General features: G+C 46.5%; 1 protein-coding gene across 4 annotated transcripts in view; it reads left to right on the top strand.

Annotated features, from left to right (window-relative positions):
* CAMTA1 (calmodulin binding transcription activator 1) overlaps positions 1-20,780 on the top strand; it is a 696,897-nt gene that overhangs the window by 183,615 nt on the left and 492,502 nt on the right. For all 4 annotated transcript variants that reach the window (XM_083452043.1, XM_083452044.1, XM_083452041.1 and 1 more), the window contains exon 3: positions 9,050-9,117. In XM_083452043.1, coding sequence (XP_083308169.1) covers positions 9,050-9,117 — 68 coding nt within the window. The remainder of the gene's footprint in view (positions 1-9,049; positions 9,118-20,780) is intronic.

Genomic DNA, 20,780 nt, shown 5'->3' with positions numbered 1-20,780 from the left:
AATGTGTAGGGCGGACACATGTCTTTTTTCCCAGTCAGTGTGCTCTCTGTTATCCTGTAACTTTTCAAGTTTGAGTTTCTCCAGAATGGGTTTAGATACGACAGACGGTAGACCCATTTTGTTCCTGCGTTGATGGCAATTAAAGAAAATAATCTGCGTTCATTTAGGCTAACTTTGCTGAATCTACATCTTAACAAATTTGAAGTGGACTGTTGGAAAATCTCTCCAGGCCCCAGTAAGCTTTTAACTAGAGGGATTCCTCCCTCCCGCCTAATACACAATATTTTCTTAAACCATATGGTGAGTTCCACCTGGAATATGTTTCCCAAAAATCACAGACGAAAAGCTTAAGTAAGATTTTAAAGTAAATTGATGTCATTTCCCCAAGAACCCTGAAGTAAACAAGTGTGAAATAATGTCCACTCTGGAGCAGATAAACCTGCTTATTACTATTTTGAAATTCTTTCTTGAGGTGATTTCTTGATTAGGTCAACCAAAATGTCACAAAACAGCGTGAGAACTTTAGAGCCACCTGCAACTCTTCATCAGGCTAGGTGGTCAATAAAGCGGGAGGCCTGGGAGCAGCGATGGAGCAAGCCAATTGGGTGCCTGGGGCGGCGTGCGTGCCCTGGGCCCAGGGGTGGGGTGAGCTGGGACAGGACACTCCGTGGGGCCTCTGAGGAGTCTGCCTGCCTCCTCCCACTCAGCCACCCCACAGCTGAGAAAGAGGCAGCGGGAGGACCATTTGGGGCAGCGTGGAGCCAGTGGGCACCCAAGCCACTGCATCACTCCCAGGAGAGACGCGTGGCTCGGACGCGCTGCAGGCCCCGTGGCGAGGGCTGCCTGGCATTTTGTCACCCCCCTCTGTGGTCACACCCAGGGTGGACCACCCCCACTGCACCCCCTTCCTCCGCCCTTGCCTGGGAGTGGCAGAACAAACCATGGGCTCCTGGTCAAGCCCTACATCTGCCCCTTATGAACATTTTCTGGGAAGGGAGGGATGGGGCTCAGTCTCAGGAGCCTTGCAGGGTCCAGCTTTCTCCAAGGCCTGACGGAAAGGAGAAATAACAACGGCCTGATTCCCCCATCCCTGGAAATACAAATTCTAATGAGCCAACACAGTTACCTTTTTATTTTTAAGGCAACCACACGGTTGAAATGTGTTTAGCAATTTATTTTTATTTTTAGCTCACCTTTTCTCCCCAAGGAGCTCCCGGTGGTGTACATGGTTCTCCCTCCCTCTCCTCATTTAATCCCCACAACAACCTTGCGAGGTAGATTAGGCTGAGAGTGAGTGACAGGCCCAAGGTTGCTGCAGTGAGCTTCATGACTGAGTGGCGATTTGAACCCTGGTCTCTCCCAGGTCCTAATCGGACGCTCCAACCACCATACCACACTGGCTCTTGGTATTGTTTATCTACCTCATGGTGCTTTTGAACATACTCTTGTCCTCTAGGCAATGTTTTATGGTGTCAAACGTCAATGTCAGGGGTCAAACGTAAGTTAATTATTATTATTGGGGGTGGGGGAAATGGCAGGGTCTTTTTTTAACGGTCCTAACTTTCCCATTATGTCTCAGTGTCAAGATGTCAGGAACTATTTCTGTCATTTGTGACTATTCTTGCTAGTCAGAAAGCAAGGCCCCCCTTTCCCATTCACCATCCACTTACCTCCCAGGTGAGCTTGCTGAAGAATGGGTGGAATGATATCTTTAACCGTTGTTTTAATCGATGGCGCTAAATCATTCCTGCCATGTTGGAAGAGGGAAATGGCTTTGCCACCGTCTGGTATTTTTAAGTTGTATTGTTATTGATTGCATAACTGTGGAGCTGCTAGGTCAGTGAAGCTTTAAGAGGATTATCTCTTTTAAGAAAAAGTGACGTTGTGATGCCTTAAGGCTTTATGGAACTTGGGAGGCGCTGAAATAAATGTGCTGATGAATTGGCGGGATGACTTGGAAAAGCAAACTGAAACGGGGGGGGGGGGGGGGGTTGAACCATTTCACGAAACCCTCCTTGAATTTCCTGGGTCACTTCTGCAAATGTTTAGGTCTGAATTTTGGAGTTTCCTGCCAGAGCCCAAGTCCAGGATTACTGTATTTTTTGCTCTATAAGACTCACTTTTTCCCTCCTAAAAAGTAAGGAGAAATGTGTGTGCGTCTTATGGAGCGAATGCAGGCTACACAGCTATCCCAGAAGCCAGAACAGCAAGAGGGATCGCTGCTTTCACTGCGCAGCGATCCCTCTTGTTGTTCTGGCTTCTGAGATTCAGAATACTTTTTTTCTTGTTTTCCTCCTCCAAAAACTTCGTGCGTTTTATGGTCTGGTGCGTCTTATAGAGTGAAAAATACGGTCACTTAAGATGACTTGGTTTTGGTTCATCTGGCTTGGGACCCCTCTGGGCCAGTCTTTTGTTGTGGGCGTCTCCTGCAACATGTTTTTTTTAATATTCTGCCTTTTTTGCTGTGCTGCCACGCTTCCAAATTACTACCACATTACTTCTGTCTGGAGAGGCTGTAGAACAACAAAATCAGGACAAAAACAAACCGGAACATCTGTAGCATCAAAAATTATGGGATTTCACCAGGAGGTTATGGGCAGACACTCCAAGAGTCCCTATTTTCCAGGGACGGTCCTGGATTTACAGAAGCTATCCTGGTTTCTGATTTGATCCCAGAATGTCCCACTTTTCCTTAGGTAAAGGTAAAGGGACCCCTGACCATTAGGTCCAGTCGTGGCCGACTCTGGGGTTGCGGCGCTCATCTTGCTTTATTGGCCGAGGGAGCCGGAGTACAGCTTCCGGGTCATATGGCCAGCATGACTAAGCCACTTCTGGTGAACCAGAGCAGTGCACGGAAACACCGTTTACCTTCCTGCCAGAGTGATACCTATTTATCTACTTGCACTGGCATGCTTTCGAACTGCTAGGTTGGCAGGAGCAGGGACTGAGCAACGGGAGCTCACCCCGTCGCGGGGATTCGAACCGCGACCTTCTGATTGGCAAGTCCTAGGCTCTGTGGTTTAACCCACAGCGCCACCCACGTCCCTATTTTCATCGGCAGTATGAAGTTGTGCGGCCCTGAGCCAAGGAGACAAGTAACTATACAACCTTTAGGAGACATCTGAAGGCAGCCCTGTATAGGGAAGTTCTTTAATGTTTAATGCTTTATTATTATTATTATTATTATTATTATTATTATTATTATTATTATTTTAAATGTTGGAAGCCACTCAGATTGTCTGGGGAAACCCAGTCAGATCTGCAGGGTAAAAAGAATAAAATTGTTGTTGTTGAATTCCTATTTTCATTGGAGAAATGTCGGAGGGTATTGAGGAATGTGCACTGATTGGCAGTGCAGCAGTGCAACCGTCTCAAAAGCATTTGCAGACACAAGCAGTGTTGAGAGTGGGGTCGCGTGTGACTGCCCTGATAGCATCATGAGCAGAAAACCTTGTGGATGTGCAGTAAAGAGGCCATCTGGAGGTCCCTTCAGCATCCGGTGACACAATCCCCTGGGAAACTGGCAGAACTCAAGACATAGTTTCTGCTGCTGCTGCTGGAGGTAGGGTTAAGGCTGCACCCTTTGGGTACATGATTCTTGTATTTTTCTCAATAGACATTTGCAGAATGGGAGGACTTCTCTGCTGGGTAACCATGTTGCTCAGAAGCCGTTCATTACGGCATCCACACAGCCCTAATAAAGCACACAACACAGAGACCTGGCACCACGGGAATGCCCAGAGGATGTGAAGTATGAGCCTTAACACTAAGACTATTGGAAACAAGATATTTTTTGTGTTTCATTTGGGAATACTCTAATTGTGTTTTGTGGCTCTGGCAGATGCCTGGGCCAGCTGGTTGGAGAAAAAAGTGTAGGGTTCTCTATCTGGAGTTGGTACCACATAGGAAGCCTTTTGGATTTTTGTTTGAGAAACACCGCTGCTTTTGAAACAAACCTGTTCTCATGCTTCTGTTAGGCAGGTTGGGGAGCTTTTGGGTGGGCTCAAAAGAGACTCCAGATGATAGTTGCAAGGGAAGGGAAGAATGCTGTTTCTATATGCAGGTCAGACTCTCTCTGGAACCTGCACTGGGATGTGATAAGAAGAGCTGTGGATCTTAAAAGGCAAGGTTCTCGTGGCACAAACTGTTCCTGGGTTGAAGCTGCTACTGGTGTCAGGCACGTTTCGCCTGTGTGTGTCCCAGCTCCCTCATTCAGTTATCCCATGGCTGAATGCGATAGACTTTGTTAGGGCATAGCAGTGCTTGTTTTCAGGGTCTGGTTGGCTGAGGCGGAGAGCGGGGGAGCCTCCAGCCCAAGAACAGACCCTCCAAGTGTCACTATTTTCCAGGGATGTCCTTAATTTAGAGCAGCCGTCCTGGTTTCTGATTTGATCCTGGAATGTCCCACTTTTCCTTAAAGGTAAAGGTAAAGGGACCCCTGACCATTAGGTCCAGTCATGGCTGACTCTGGGGTTGCGGCGCTCATCTCGCTTTATTGGTTGAGGGAGCCGGCATACAGCTTCCGGGTCATGTGGCCAGCATGACTAAGCCGCTTCTGGCGAACTAGAGCAGCGCACGGAAACGGCGTTTACCTTCCCGCTGGAGCGGTACCTATTTATCTACTTGTACTTTGATGTGCTTTCAAACTGCTAGGTTGGCAGGAGCAGGGACCAAGCAACGGGAGCTCACCCCGTCGCGGGGATTTGAACCGCCGACCTTCTGATTGGCAAGTCCTAGGCTCTGTGGTTTAACCCACAGCGCTACCCGCGTCCCCATAGGATGCCTTTATTTTCACTGGAGTAATATTGGAGAGTATGGCATTATCCGACCCCTGAGCCGTCTGAAGGCAATCCTGTATAGGGCAGTTTTTTTTCAAAAAAAAGTTTAATATTTTATTATGTTTTTGTATATGTTGGAAGCTGCCCAAAGTGGCTGGGGCAACCCAGTAAGATGTGTGGAATATCAATAGTAAAATTACCATTATGGAATGGGACATCTCTATTTTCATCGGAGAAATGTTGGAGGCTATGCAAGAGCCCCCCAAGGAGAGAATCAGACTGGCTGGATGAAGAAGAGCAGTGGGAGCCTGCCTCCCAAAAGCCCCCCCCCCCCCTTGGAGGGCTCCACAGCCGCAGACCCAGTGCCTGGTGGTGGGACCCTGAGGAGCAGTCAGCAGAAGGGACGAGCTGGGAGCTGTTAGAAGCAGGAGATCTGAGTGATCAAGGGGTGTGTGCAGTGCTTTTTCCCCTAAAAGAATGTTTAGGGTTACTCTCATTTTCCCAGTCATATTGAAATACTGCCCCTAAATGAGGCCAAACTTAGATTCACAAAATATTCAGGGCTATGCGTACCCATGTGGTGTCCTCCCAGAAAAAAAGGACTGTGTGTGTGTGTGTGTGTGTGTGTGTGCATTTCACCTGGTGCTGAAATGACTTCAGAGCAATCCAATACAATCCATTGCAGCGTAAATGGATGCCCCCTCCAGAATTTGACACACACACACACACACACACACACACACACACACACACAGAGGAATTTGTAAATTTCTTTGTGCTTTGCTATTCAGAACTGAAATAGATGACCTTTCACACTCATGCAATACTGTACCATACAATACATGCAGGCCTGGGGAAATAGATAGATAGATAGATAGATAGATAGATAGATAGAGGGAATACAGTGGTACCTCAGGTTACAGACGCTTCAGGTTACAGACTCCGCTAACCCAGAAATATTACCTCAGGTTAAGAACTTTGCTTCAGGATGAGAACAGAAATCGTGCTCTTGTGGCGCGGCAGCTGCAGGAGGCCCTATTAGCTAAAGTGGTGCTTCAGGTTAAGTACAGTTTCAGGTTAAGAATGGACCTCCGGAATAAATTAAGTACTTAACCTGAGGTACCACTGTATTCTGATGAGGGGATGAGTTTTGTTCCACATGTCAAATTTATGAAGGAGGGGTGGGGGGACGGCAAGCCTTGTGGGGAGCTTCTCCTCCTCCATCCGCCTCTCTCAAATATTGTGCAGATAACTATGTTCAGAACTGGAGCTTCTGAGCTCTACTGACATGAAACCACTTGTTTCCAGAGACTCAGACACTGTTGCTCATTGAGGGATGGGACCTGGCATTCCCAGGCTGCAGCCCTGCGGATGGTCACCTTAACCTAGCCAAAGCTGCAGGTCAGGGGTGAAGCTAGGCTTTATTTCACCCGGGTCAAAGACACCCCTTCCCTGTTTGTGTGCTCACACGCACAGGCTGAGAACCTCAGTGGCACCCCTCTGGAGGCTTCACCTGGGGCAAAAAACCTGGCTGCAGGGAAGTGGAAGGCACAACTTGAAAGCCTTACCCTGGTTGGCTCCTCCTTGGGGGCAGGACGAAGAGAGGGAGCGAGGAGGAAAAAGAAAAGGAAAGAAGTGAGAATCAGGGAAAGAGAGAGAAAGAGTTCAGCAGCAGAGTAGGAATAGGGGAAATGCAGAACAAATTGTGTCCTATATTGAATCGATACAGGATATAGCATTTTATACTGAAATATGGGACAATCCTGTATTACACAGGACAGGGGGCCGGGCAACCTGTCTTGGGGTCCACCTTGTGGAACACACTCCCTGTGCACATAAGGCAGGCCCTGACTGTGGTGCATATAGCTGCCACCCCAATGCATAGCTGGCCCTATAGAAATATTTTAACAAAACGAGTAAAGAGCATGACAATGCTGGCAATTCTATCTGTATGTCATCCAAGTCGGCGAACAGATACCCAATTAGCTTCAGAAAGGGTTGTTTCTGGGTTGTTGCTTCTCATTTTGGGTGTCCTGACTGGGATTGTTATCTGTGTGCATGTGGGAGGCGGGAAGCGGAAGAGTCGCCTCTTGCCTTGCAAGGATGAAGGATTAAATCTCTTACAACACTTACCAGTGGCGATTTGTATTTTGTTCTCACGCCTGTTGACATGAAAATGTGTCTGTGGCTTCAGAGAAGCAGAGATGCCCATCAGCGTAATTGATGGATCACCGGCGTTTTAACCAAGCCGTTTAAATCTGCACATTATCCAAAAGTCTCCGTGCGTGCCCCCTTATTGAGATGTCGGAGGAAAGCTTAGCTCAGAGGCCCCTCTCACAGCTTCCCTTTGCGTTCCCAGTTACAGTAAGCCCCCAGGAACGGCAGCCGCAAAGCACACTTATCGAGGGCGGCTTTCCGTTAGCTCTCTCAGCCCATTGATTAAAAATGGCACCGCTCACTCAGTCAACTGAAGTTGCAGTTGATTAAGCTGCTCGTTAGAGTTAGGAACCCTGCAAAGAAACCATTTGTCTTACTGTAACCTTTCCCCGTCCTTGCAGTATTTTGCTTCTTCTGGCTGTTAATTATTCTCTCTAAACAAAAAAGGCTTTTCATTTCTGAGCAGGACAAAGGAAGTGTACAGAGAAGGGGATTGCACAGTTTAAATGTCAGCTGGGGCAGGTCTGGCTTGATTTATGTGGATGGTGGGGGGCCAGGCAGGCGGAGGAAGGGCAGAGTCCCCACGGCATCTGGGGCAAGGAGCAGTGGTACCTTGGGTTAAGAATATAATTCGTTCTGGATGTCCGTTCATAACCTGAAACTGTTCTTAACCTGAGGTACCACTTTAGCTAATGGGGCCTCCCGCTGCTGCCGTGCCACCGCACAATTTCTGTTCTCATCCTGAAGCAAAGTTCTTAACCCGAGGTACTATTTCTGGGTTAGCGGAGTCTGTAACCTGAAGCATCTGTAACCTGAGGTACCACTGTACATGCGAATCAAAGGGATCAAAGGGGGTCGCATGATCTGCTTCAGAGGGGGCCCCTTGGATTCAGTTCCAGAACTGGAGTGCCCGTTTTGCCACTGCTCTCTGTTCCTCCTGTCCTCTTCCCTTTACCAGTGGTAGCCAAGGTGTTGCCCCCCAGACAGTGTCCAGCACCACAGTGTTTGGGGCACCACGTCGTCTTCCCCACTTGACATCATGGCACCGCCTACCTGCAAGCTGCTCACCTGGCAGCGAGGGGAAAGATGCAGAGGAATGGAAGGAGCCTGTTCAGTCGTGACAAACCACACACCTGCAGTGCACTCTGTACAAAATTTGGAAATGGCAACTGCAATGGTCTCGGTTCCACTTTGGAATGAAGATCAGATAATCCTGGGAGAAACCAATATGAGAGACCACGGCGCATACAAACACCTGTGCACACACACTTACTTTTTTATTAAGTATTCTTAGCCTGCTCTTTAGGCGAAACAAACAAACAAACAAACAAACATACCAGGTTTCCCCAGAACAGTTGTCAAATGTCAGCGATCAGACCATCGCCACCATCAGGCTCACAATCTAAAAGACATGACACGAAAGGAAAAGGGGTTAGGAAGCAGGAGGGAAGACTGCAGACTTGGGCGCCATTTCTTGGTTGGCGGGATTATTTTATTTTCTCACAGAATTTTATTGGTCTGTGAGTGTGATAAATAATTCTTCCTTCCCTGTCGTGACCAACTGGAGCAGGAAAGACTTCAAGGAATGGAGGAGCCAAAGGTTGTCTGTTCAGAAGTTATTTTGAATATGTATTTTGAATACTTTATAGCCTGATTGGCCCCCAAAGGAGCTCACAATGAAAGTGTGTTCAAGGGTGTAACAAGAAGGCTACGTGGGGAAGGTTGAATGTGGCCAACCCTTCTGGTGTCTGGTTGTTGATGTCCCAGTCCCCAGCTCTGGGCTCTGCTCTCTGGAGGGAGGGGGTAGAAGGGGCTGCGGAGGCATTGGACTGGATTGGGGTGTGTGTGTGTGTGTGTGTGTGTGTGTGTGTGTAAGGTGAATGATCAAGATGCAGAGTCATGATGCCCCACTCTTTGGTGATGTCAAAGTCCCCTGACAGCTGATGATTTGCCGCTATCATCAAGAGAAATGGTTTTTAGAGAAGTGAAAGCACTGATTTTTAATGGTTTTTCTTTTCATTTTCTCACCATTTGTGAGATGCTTGTGCGGTGCAATTAATAAGCTTCATTCACTCATTCATAATCTAACCCTCCCCTGTTTTTTCCTCTTTCAGGAAATTGCTGCATATCTAATAACATTTGAGAAACATGAAGAATGGCTAACAACCTCCCCTAAAACCAGGTAAGATTCCCAAAAAAGCCCTCCTTCTTGTGAAAATGCCCATTGATCTATTTTGCTCCTGATTTTACTTGACTAGCTAAATCAATTCGTTGGTCACCCAGTGAAGGCAAAAGGCAGGGAGGGGCTCGATGGGGTGGGGGCCAGTCTGCAGAAGAACCAGCAGCCCACCAAGTCATGCTTGATAGCTTGTGACACCAAAGTCTCATTAATTGACTTAATGAGTATTTTATTGAATGAAATCAGACTGATTAAAACCAGGCCATCTGCAGTCTTGACAGGTGGGGAGGGGGGAGGCTGAAACCTGATGGCTTAACGTTTAATTGTTTCTGTTGAGAGGGATGGATTTCGAAGGCTTGGCTGAGCGAAGGGGTGTCGTCTGCTCAAGTCTGCGGCGTTCCCAATTGCTGCAAACCATTTTATACCGGACGGCAAAGGGAACCAGAACTGAAGGGAAAGTTGTGCGGGTGAATCTGAGATTGTCTGTTGTCCTGTTGGATTAAGCTTGCTGCGATGAGACCCTACCACCACCAACCCCAGCCTGCTTTCCCAGGAAAGGCCACAACTGGAAGACCCGTTGTATACACTTTAGGTCGTAATTGCTACAAGGTCTTCCAGCTTTTAGAATTGTAGTAATTTTGCTCAGCCTCAGCTACAACAAATGAGAACAGAAGGTGTGTTTTCGTGCAGCGCAAAAATTGTGGACATTTTCAGTAGAGTTGAGAAGTATGTTGGGTTGGTTTTTTTTAATCTGGTTGTTATTATTTTTCTTAACTCTATTCTCTGCAAAGTTTTGTGTTTCGGGAAGGCTGTTTTGGGTCATTTTCTTCAGGCTGCAGATGTTACTGAATTCAGAATGACAGGGACAGGGGCTTATTGGAATTAAAGGTGACTTGAGAGCTCCTCTTGATAGCTCCACCACCTTCAGAAGTCCAGGCATGGTGGTGGCTCAGGAGAGCGCCTTCTCTGCAGCAGCCCCTAAGTTGTGGAACTCCCTCCCCCCCCCCAGAGATGCCCCTGGCAATGTCGCTCTGTCCTTCCCATGTTATGCTGAAGAGGCATCTCTTCACCTGGCCTACGACACCTGAGATACGTATTTTAGGACCCATCCTATTCTCTTGATCATAATCTGTATTTTTTTAATTGTTGTAACCTGCCCTGGTGCTTTGTGGTAAAGGGCCATCAAGAGATTGAAATAACAACAGATTAATGACACAATTTGGGAGGCGGGAGGCGGAACATCTCCCCTTCCATTTCTTTTTGCTCTGTAAGGAATTGCAGTGAGATTAACATTTGCAAATAGCTGACATTTCAGCAATATCCCGAGGTCGCCATTCAAAATGTGGAATTTAAGTTCCGTTTGGATATGACGCTTTTATCTCGAAATGCGAATCCTTTCCCTAAGGTACATTCTGTTACGTTCAGGGGGTCTTACGGCCAGGTAAGCATGTAATAAGAGTGTCATTTTAGAGGGACATCTCTGAGTGTATGTCAGATTCAGAAGTTCTGCGGCACTCCAGCTATCGCACGGGGCCAAGCACAACTGCCTTCCAAACTCTTGAAGTGTTTTCAGGTATTAAAACTGGATATCTTCTGTCAAATAATCAGTGAATACGGTCAACGTGATTTGTTGCATATGAAAGTGTCAGAATTTGCAGTGGGGAGCATTGGATTCTTTGCAAGGGATAGATAAATTTCAGCTGCAATGAGTTCAACCATAGGAGCCAACTCCTAGGGTCTGTGGGGACTCCTGCCCCCGCAATAAAATATTTGAAGGGTGCCAGGCCCCTACAAAGTTGATAGGGATTCCCATTCAAATGCTGTGTGTGCACTGTGTCCTGTGATCAATTCTGTGGGGCAGGCCTTACCTTGGCCCCCACAATATTTTAAACAAGTTGGCACCTCTGAGTTCAACATTTATTATTTGACACATTTTATAGCTAACTTTTCTTCTGTGATAGAACTCGAAAGAGCTGCCGTGGGGCTCCCAGAAAGCTTCTCATGTAGCTGCTGACCAGGCCAGTTTTTGAAGAAAAACATAGAGGGAAAAATAGGGGTTACGGAGAGAAAACTTCAGCTCGAAGACACAATAATTGTGTTTGTGAAGCCTCCCATTCCAAGCCCAGTTCTGAAACATCAGAAATTTGGGAAGAGGAGTGGACTGTCCAGATTGGAGCCTTGGGCAAGGCTTGGTCTTGCTGACCTGAGAATGCCTTCATTTGTTGGATTTTTGTACAGAGCAAAACAGTATTCCCCAATTCATGGAATGATGCAGAAGATCCCAACTCGTAGGCAAACTTGTGCTGGGGTCCTGCTTGCGGGTTTCCCATTTCGGCACCTGGTTGGCCACTATGAAAACAGGATGTTGGGGTCCCCCCCAATTCTTTTTCTCTTTCCACTCCCGAACCCCATGACATGCAAAAGCGACGCAAGTCAAATTCCATTCTCTTTACTTGCCTGTTGCTTGGTTTGACATCTGATTCCTTGGCAATCAGTTAGTCAGGAGGACAAAATTTTAGCAAGACTCGAGAACTGCTGTTGGGAGTAACACATGGTTGTTGTTGTTGTTTAGTTGTTCAGTCGTGTCCGACTCTTTGTGACCCCATGGACCAGAGCACGCCAGGCACTCCTGTCTTCCACTGCCTCCCGCAGTTTGGTCAAACTCATGCTGGTAGCTTCGAGAACACTGTCCAACCATCTCGTCCTCTGTTGTCCTCTTCTCCTTGTGCCCTCCATCTTTCCCAACATCAGGGTCTTTTCCAGGGAGTCTTCTCTTCTCATGAGGTGGCCAAAGTATTGGAGCCTCAGCTTCACGATCTTTCCTTCCAGTGAGCACTCAGGGCTGATTTCCTTAAGAATGGATAGGTTTGATCTTCTTGCAGTCCATAGGACTCTCAAGAGTCTCCTCCAGCACCATAATTCAAAAGCAACAATTCTTTGGCGATCAGCCTTCTTTATGGTCCAGCTCTCACTTCCATACATCACTACCGGGAAAACCATGGCTTTAACTATACGGACCTTTGTTGGCAAGGTGATGTCTCTGCTTTTTAAGATGCTGTCTAGGTTTGTCATCGCTTTTCTCCCAAGAAGCAGGCGTTCCTAAGGTTGCGCTGATGCCAAAAATAAAAGGAGACCCTGGCACAGTTCCTTCCAGTAGGCAAAATGGTCTCATGAGCCATTTACTTAAAACAAGGGGGTTATAGCTTATATATAAGTTTATGTCCCATTGTGTTTGATAAGAAGGTTGGTGACAGGCTATGAAGTGGTGGCCCCCTTTTAAAATCAGCAGGGATGTGCTGAGGTCACACTTGGGAACCATGGCAAGCAGGGAGATGGGTTCTCCGGTCTTGCTACCTGGGAGACTTTAACTGGGGACTCTGTGTATATTCTGCAGGCAGACCAGATGCTCTCACACTAAACCACAGCCTCTCCCCCTGGCTGCTTGGAATAACTCAATGGCCGCAGGTGCTCCCTGCCCTGGGACCTTGGCGTGGAGTGCAAGCAACGAAGGCAAATTGTAAATAAATAGATTTTCAGCATAGCCCTTAATTCTCCACTCTGCAGCCTTGAGTTGCTCCTTGCCAGAGCACCAGTATACAAGGGAGGAAGCTTTCCGTGCAAGTATTGGATGGCCTGGGCCAGGATCAGACCCCAAGGGCTTCGTGCATGGAGTCTGCCTTGCTGTTTTTCTTCTGACTGGTGAAGGATTCCCGCCCTCTTTCTGTCTCCAATCTCCCCTTCCCTTCCTTTCTGCTGAACAGCAGGCAAGGCTGGGAAACGCCGTTTCCTGACTTGAGAGTTATCGTGAAAGCGAAAGCAGATCATCCCGACCTGGTGCCGAGTCAACCTATTGAACGATCCAAAGTTCTCTTATGCAAAGTCGGGAGGTGGGGTGGAAATCAGCCGCAGCATTAAAATGTCTGATTATGGATGTATTTGCAGAAAGAGTTACTCCCCCTCCTCCCCGCAGCACCCCATAAAAGTTTGAGGGTTTGTTTAGTCTGCTGAAGGCAAGGCACAAAAATAGCAGGATTTCTATTAATATTACAATATCCTGCTCCTTTGCGATTATACTTGAAAGCTCTGCTGTCCCGGGAGAAGGAGAAAAAAAGACTGAATGTGTGTGTGCATGCCTGTGTGTGTGTGTGCGTTGTTGTGCGCACAATTGCTGTTCAAGGACCTTAAATTACTTGTTTGAATTTGCTTTGGAATTTATATAATATATTGAAATTAATTGCTGCAGTTTAGTGCTGAGTTCATACAAACAGGCCTCTTGGTATTAAAGAATTAATGACATTGATCCTGCACTGGACTGGAACATTCTTTTGGGTTGTTTCTCTCCCCCTCTCCCTGCCCCCACTACTAATTTTGTTTGAGAAAATTAATAAAAATGAATTGCACGGCCGTGACAGTTTCATAGAGTTTCTTAATAAAATGATGCATAATGTGAGCTGGAAGGATCCCTCTTGCAGCCGCTGTAGGTTCTGAGATTATTATTTTTAAAAACCAAACATCCCCCCCCCACCCTCTTGCTGTTGGGGTGGCTCAGGAGACAATTAAAAACACAATCTATTAAAATGATTTCTAAATCAACACAACACCAATCAGCGGAGAAAATGATCATGGCGGCAGAAACATCTACCAAACCCTGTCTCGGTAGCTATCCTCCCACAGACAGCAGCTGGAAGGAGAATGAGAGAGCCTGTAAGTGTCTCCTTTAGAGCCCCATAAGGAGGACACCACCACTAAGAAGGCCCCGCTCCTTGCAGCCTTCTGCATGACTTTACAGAGTTTCCCCAATTTGTAAATGAAGTTTGCAGCACTAAGAAATAAACAAAGCGTCCATAGTTAAAACTGTGGGATTCACTTGCGCAATATTAAGCGATGGCAATGACATCAAAGTGATGCCACCAACTTGGATGGCTTTAAGAGAGGATTAGACAAGTCTACTGATGGCTACTAGTCACAATGGCTATGGTCTGCCTCCACAGCGGGAGACAGCAATGCTTTTGAATACCAGTTGTTGGAGACCACGGGAAGAGAGAGGGCTCTTGTGCTTGGATCCTGCTTGAGATTTTCCCGCAGCCATCTAGTTAACCCCTGTGAGAACAGGATGCTGGACTTGGTGGGCCATTGGGCTGATCAAGCAGGCTCTTCTTATATCTGTTTATTAGTTTCTTCAATTCTGCATGTGGCTTAGTTTTTATTCACACTTTCTGTACCACCCTGGTATCTTTTGAAGGAGGCAGTTAACAAATATATTCTTGAACAAACTAAGGAACAGCCTTGCTGGTGGGCCTCTTGGAAGGACTGAATCTCACTGCAAGGAGGAGCATACTGAACTACACAGACCTTTGGTATGATCCTATAAAATAAAATAAAATAATAAAATAAAATATATATTTATATATTTTTCACAAATAAAATACAATTAATCAAACATTTTCCCATACACATTCACTTAAAAAGTCAACTTCCCTCCCTTCCTTCCATGGTTTTCTAATGGTTAACTTTCGCTGCTGCATATTATAGTTACCGTATTTTTCGCTCTATAAGACGCACCAGACTACAAGACGCACCTAGTTTTTGGAGGAGGAAAACAAGAAAAAAAGTATTCTGAATCTCAGAAGCCAGAACAGCAAGAGGGATCGCTGTGCAGTGAAAGCAGCAACCCCTCTTGCTGTTCTGCTTCTGGGATAGCTGCGCAGCCTGCATTCGCTCCATAAGACACACACACATTTCCCCATACTTTTTAGGAGGGGAAAAGTGAGTCTTATAGAGCCAAAAATACGGTAATCTATACCTTCTTTTCTCAACTTTATTCCCAAAATAACTTTTACTGCCGTATTTAATGCCAAACCTGCCAGCAAACTTAGCTACTCTACAAGTCCACCACATATAAAATGTACTTTCTATTTATTTGCATTGGGCCCTCCTAATGGTTGGTGGAGGAGGGCATTATTAGAGCACAAGACCAGCAGGCTTAGAGGGTAGGCAGGAGACATTCCTCAGGAAGGTTCTGCAGAGGAAATTGATCTGAAACGTGACAGGCCGGATCTTGGGCTGCAGATCTTGTGCCAGAAACCCAACCATATTTCGGTGATAAATGACTGCTATTATGAGATTGCTATCCGAGATCTGCTATCTTAAATCCTTGCTTCTGATTGCATCAGCTCATTGCTGGAGTGAGACCTGCTCTGCTTGGGAAGTGATAACTAGGGAGCGGGGTGGGGGTGGGAATCTATGAGAATAACTGCAGGCAAACAAGGTCATGTGACAGTGCTAGGACCATTATTGTGTGGAAAGCGACCTCCATGAAAATGAATGGCACAAGGCATCCAGCCCCACAATGACAGCCATTGGGATTTCTGTTGATATCATCAGGATAACAACAACACCAATAACAACAACAACAACAACAACAAATGGGTTTTCCACCAAGATGTGGGAGGACAGTAGTGCCAGAAATTCCCATGGTGGTTCCTTTGGGGTTTTCCTTTTGGTTGTGGTTAGAAAATATGCTAATGCATCAACTTGAGTATTATTAAAACTAATTAAAAACTAAATGCCACATCAAGATAGATCAACAAAGTACATTTCGCGATGCGTTCTCCTTGATGTTCCCTCCCTTGTAATCTCATTTGTTTGCTTGTTGTTGTGGTTGTTTTTTAATTGGCCAGCTAATCTACAGCAGAGCTGGCAGTCATTAGCATGGCTTGGGTGGGGGTGGGGGGGGCAGCGGCGGCAGCGAGGAAATAAATGAATACATGAAATGGTCGAGAAGTACAGTAGCATCACAGGAATCTGGAATACTTTGCAGTTTCTACACAAAATCGTGGAAATTAATTAGGCGTGCTTGCAGTGAACAAAAACGAGGTTGGTGGGGGGAGCCGTGGGGGGTGGGGGTGGAGATGTGCTTTGGGCCCCACCAGGTTCCTTGTCATGACTAATTTTGGGAAACATCAGACAGCTCCTCATTCTCCAGCTTTCGTGGTGTATATTCTTCAAGGAAACAAACAAAAAGGCATTCTGTTGTTGTTTTCTTGGGGGGGAACTAAGTATGTGTGTGTGTGTGTGTGTTTTGTGTATGCACCCACACCCACTTGTAACATCCAGTAAGATGAGCCGCTTGTATAAGCCTTGTGCCATGCATGGCATTACTTAGAAGGCCATAATATTCTGATATCTGCCACCCCCTGCCATGCACTTCCTCTGGGAATAAGCTCCACAGAGCAAACTGAGTCTGCTCCTCCATGAATCTGACTACCAACACCTACCGGCCAGGATGTCTAAACCACTGAGCCTCGTGGGCTTGCTGATTGGAAGGTTGGTGGTTCAAATTCCCGTGATGGGATGAGCTCCCGTTGCTCTGTCCCAGCTCCTGCCAACCTAGCAGTTCAAAAGCACACCAAAAAGTGCAAGTAGATAAATAGGTACCACTCCTGCGGGAAGGTAAATGGCATTTCTGTGCGCTGCTCTGGTTTCACCAGAGGCGGCTTAGTCATGCTGGCCACATGACCCAGAAAAACTGTCTGCGGACAAACACCGGCTCCCTCGGCCAGTAAAGCGAGATGAGTGCCGTAACCCCAGAGTCGTCCGCAACCAGACCTAACAGTCAGGGGTCCCTTTACCTTTACCTTTAAGATCAGTCTTGCACTGCCAGCAGCCTGCCAGCAATTCTTAGAGCCAAACTTGTATCCCCAGCGAATTCCTGGTACACCAGTGGAGGGCCGTGATACCACACCCTCCAACATTCCTTAGATAAAAATAGGGATATTCTATTCTATGGCAGTATCATGCTTGGTTAGTTATATTTATTGAAACCGCCCCCCCCCCCCCCAACCTGGGCTTCCCTAAATGCAGAACATAAATTCAAAAACTGTTGTTCTTAAAATACCTCAGTTTTGTGTGTTTCCTCTAATAACTTTTGTACTTTAAAAAAAATTAATATTTCATTAAGAGAATTTTATATTTAAAATGGTAGAGTGAGGAAAAAAAGAAAGTGAGTGAGTGACTGTTACATTATCATACGTTAATATGCAGGTGTTTATATTCTTACTTTCCTAATACACATATGATTGTCAGTAACCTAATATATTCTGTGTAAACCCATTCCAAAAGTCATAGTATTGATCCAAAGAAAGTTTGCAAATAACTTTTGTACTTGACCAGGAGGAAATGCTCAAGCGGTGATACTGATGTGGAATAGAATGTCCCTATATCCGTCTGAGGAGCGTTGGAGAGTATGGGATCCTGTAGGTACTTAAGTCTAGGTCTTACTCTCAGTGGGTGAAGGAAGCCCCTGTGCTGTCCTTTTGACACAGCTTTTGATCTGCATCTGCTGTCACCTTTGTTCTCGTGGCTCTGGGGGTGAGCATGTGTGTGAGAGAGACACAGAGTCTTGTGGCATAGTGGAAGCTCAGGCTGGGGTGCATTTCTGAGTCTCTAGTCTTAGTCTAAGGGCAGACATCCTCCCTGGGTGCTGTCCTAGAGCTCCCCAGTAGTGTCTGCTGGTTCTTCCCGGTCCTGGCATGCACCAAGGGCTCTGTGTGGGGCAGGCTCTCTTCTTTTGAGGGGGTGACACCCGGGAGTTAATCATGCCAACTGCGTGCCAACTCATGCAGATGGTTTCACGGGCACATTAGTAATTGGATATGGGCCTTTGTTTATCCCGACTTCATCCCTTGGGGAAGCAATTGTGGGCTTTCCACTGTGGGGTGCCACTTCTGACACCACTTGTTGCACTCACATTACTACAGACAAACCCTCCTAGCCACTCTGTCCACACCCACTTTTTGGGCTTGTCTTGTCTCCACCGTGCAAAACTTCAGCTCAGGCAGCTGGCTGTTTGGCTAGAAAGAAAGGCAGACATGTGGAGGACTAGGAGCGATTTCCTTCGCAATTCATATTTGCCCCCTTGCCATTCATTCGTTTGGGCCCACACAACTGGCTCCTGTCCTCGCTTCCTCTAAAACATACCTGTGTGTTTGGAGAGTCTGCACCAAGGAAGGTGCTGTGTAACATTTCGAGGCAGCAGGAGTTGGCAATGATTAATATTTCTGAAACCCCAAAGTTCTGCGGCACTGTACTCTGGCGAATCAATAGCAATTTACATGCGGTGTCAGTATCTATTTGTGGTAATTTAGTTTTACTTCGGCTACCTCCTGGTTTTATTTTTAGCATTTTAATTTCCCTCTGCCAGCTTTTAGGAAAACAAGAGTCACTTTCTCTCTCCCCCCCCCACCCCGGGCAGACAAGGGCTACTGGATGGGGGAGCCGCCTTTCTTCCTGTGATAAATTCTCACCTAATAAATCATGAAGCTTTTCGAATGGCCCGATTCCTAAGAAAGCAAATGTGCGCCTCTCCCCACCTTCCAAAAACAACCTGCTTCCTTTGTTGGTGGTCTCAGGGGAGACCTTTCCCTTTTGTGTCTTTTCTCCAACTGGTGCAAAAAAAATGGCTTTCTGAAATCCTTGGAGAGACAGGTGGATGAGCTCTGCTGGAATTATGATCTCCCCCCTAATCCCCTTCCTCTTCTTTTGCACTGGGGCAACTTGGAGTCTTATCCTGTTTGATTGTGGGTAGGCGGGTCCGTGGCTTTGCCGGCAAGGAAGAGATGTAGAGAAGAGATGGAAGAGAGCCGGTGTGGTTTGGTGGTTCGAGTGTCGGACTAAGACCTGGGTTCGAATCCACACTCAACCGTGAAGCTCACTGGGTGACTTGGGGGGCCAGTCAGTGCCTCTCAGCCTAACCTCAGGGTTGATAGACAGTCATAGAATCATGCTGTTGGAAGGGACCATGAGGATCATCTACTCCAACCCCCTGGAATGCAGGAATCTTTTGCCCAACACGGGTCTCGAACCCACAACCCTGAGATGAAGAATCTCATGCTGTAACTGAGCTACCTCAGGTTGTCGTGGGGATTAAACGAGGAAGGGGCGGGGAACCACGTACACCACCTAAAGCTCATTGGAGAAAAAAGTGGGACATAAATGCAATAAAGAAAGAGAGGAAAGGGATTTTGTGAGGTGGAGGGGGCAGTATTTTAGGGTCGTATGGGCTGTGGTCTAAACCACTGAGCCTCTTGGGCTTCCGATCAGAAGGTCAGCCGTTCAAATCCCCACAATGGGGTGAGCTCCCTTTGCTCGGTCCCAGCTCCTGCCAACCTAGCAGTTTGAAAGCACGCCAGTGCAAGTAGATAAACAGGTACTGCTGCGGCAGGAAGGTAAACAGCATTTCCGTGCGCTGCTCTGGTTTTGGTGTTCTGTTGCACCAGAAGTGGCTTAGTCATGCTAGCCACATGACCTGAAAAAACTGTCTGCGGACAAACGCCGGCTCCCTCGGCCTGTAAAGTGAGATGAGTGCCACAACTCCAGAGTCGTCTGTGACTTGACTTAACTGTCAGGGGTCCTTTACCTTTACCTTTTTATGGGTGTGAGGAGGAGGCTAACAAATGTGAACTGGATCCTGGAGGCAGGAGGTTGAGTCAGAGGCTCAGCTTGTGTGATACCTGGGGTGTTATCTGAAAACACTGAAGCACTATTCATGAATTCTGTTTTCAGTGTTTGATGGTAGTTGTAACATCCAGGTGAGCCAGGAACCCACAGACAGCAGTTATAATTTTGCAGATTATAATGGCAGCAGTTCTGACCTGATGTCAGTGTTCCTTTTGCACAGCAGTATCTGTTGCATTAGAGAACCGTGGCTTTTGGACTGACATGCCACCATGCTACACTAAATTTGAAACGTCAGGATAGACCTGTATGTCGGTATACTGCTCCAAATTTCGTCACATGAAATTACAGCACAAAACTCCCACGATTTTCTGAGTCAACAGGGTTGCAGGTGGATTTTTTTTCAGGCAACAATGAACGTGGAAATTATTGCTAAATTTCCACCAGACTCCAGTAGACTTCTAGAAATGGCTTTCATGTTGTGTGAAACATCACACATTTAACAGGTGGATGGTATAAAGTGCCATCTTAGTGCAGCCTAAGTCTCTTGGTTGTATAATAAATGCTGCTTTGTAATTCCTCTATTTTTTGTTGATTGGCTGAGAGTAGGGATGGAAGGCTCTGTCAGTTTTGGTTTGTTCCACTTTCTCAGTTTTCCAGTGTTAAATTTAGTTCACATTTCTGCAGGAAGTTACAAGTTATTATTAGTTTTCTTAAAAAATCCCCATGAAAATTCTTCAGAATTTCTGTGCAGATTTCTCCTAATAAACACCGTTTTGACAAATAGACACATTTTTGAAACAATTTCTCTTAATATAATGCATTTTTGTATTCATTGTGCATGCATTCCTCGAACACGTGCCTTTTTGTAAACTTTATTTGGTTGCAGAACTGCACCACAAAGTTCAGATAAGTGCATTTCTTTTAATGCACTTAACTGTTTTTTCAATTCACATAATTGCTTCGTAAAGAGCAAATTTGATAAATTTGGTTTTAAAGGTGAACTGGATTAAATTGCTCCCCCATCCCTAGATGGGAGGACCACCTTGCCTTTCTCCTCATGCAGGAAAAACACGCTGGGGAGGCTGCATCTGTTGAGACATTATTTAATCAGCAGCCCCTTTGGGACAGTCATGGAACTGCAGAATTTGAAGGGACCCCAAGGATCATCCAGTCCAACCCCCTGCAATACAGGAATCCTGCCCACAGCT

Source organism: Podarcis tiliguerta, assembly GCF_965153285.1.
Source record: "Podarcis tiliguerta genome assembly, chromosome: 8".
NCBI classification, from domain to species: Eukaryota; Metazoa; Chordata; class Lepidosauria; order Squamata; family Lacertidae; genus Podarcis; species Podarcis tiliguerta.
The sequence above is the reverse complement of the archived record's forward strand: the minus strand, read 5'-3'. Positions and strand labels throughout refer to the sequence as shown.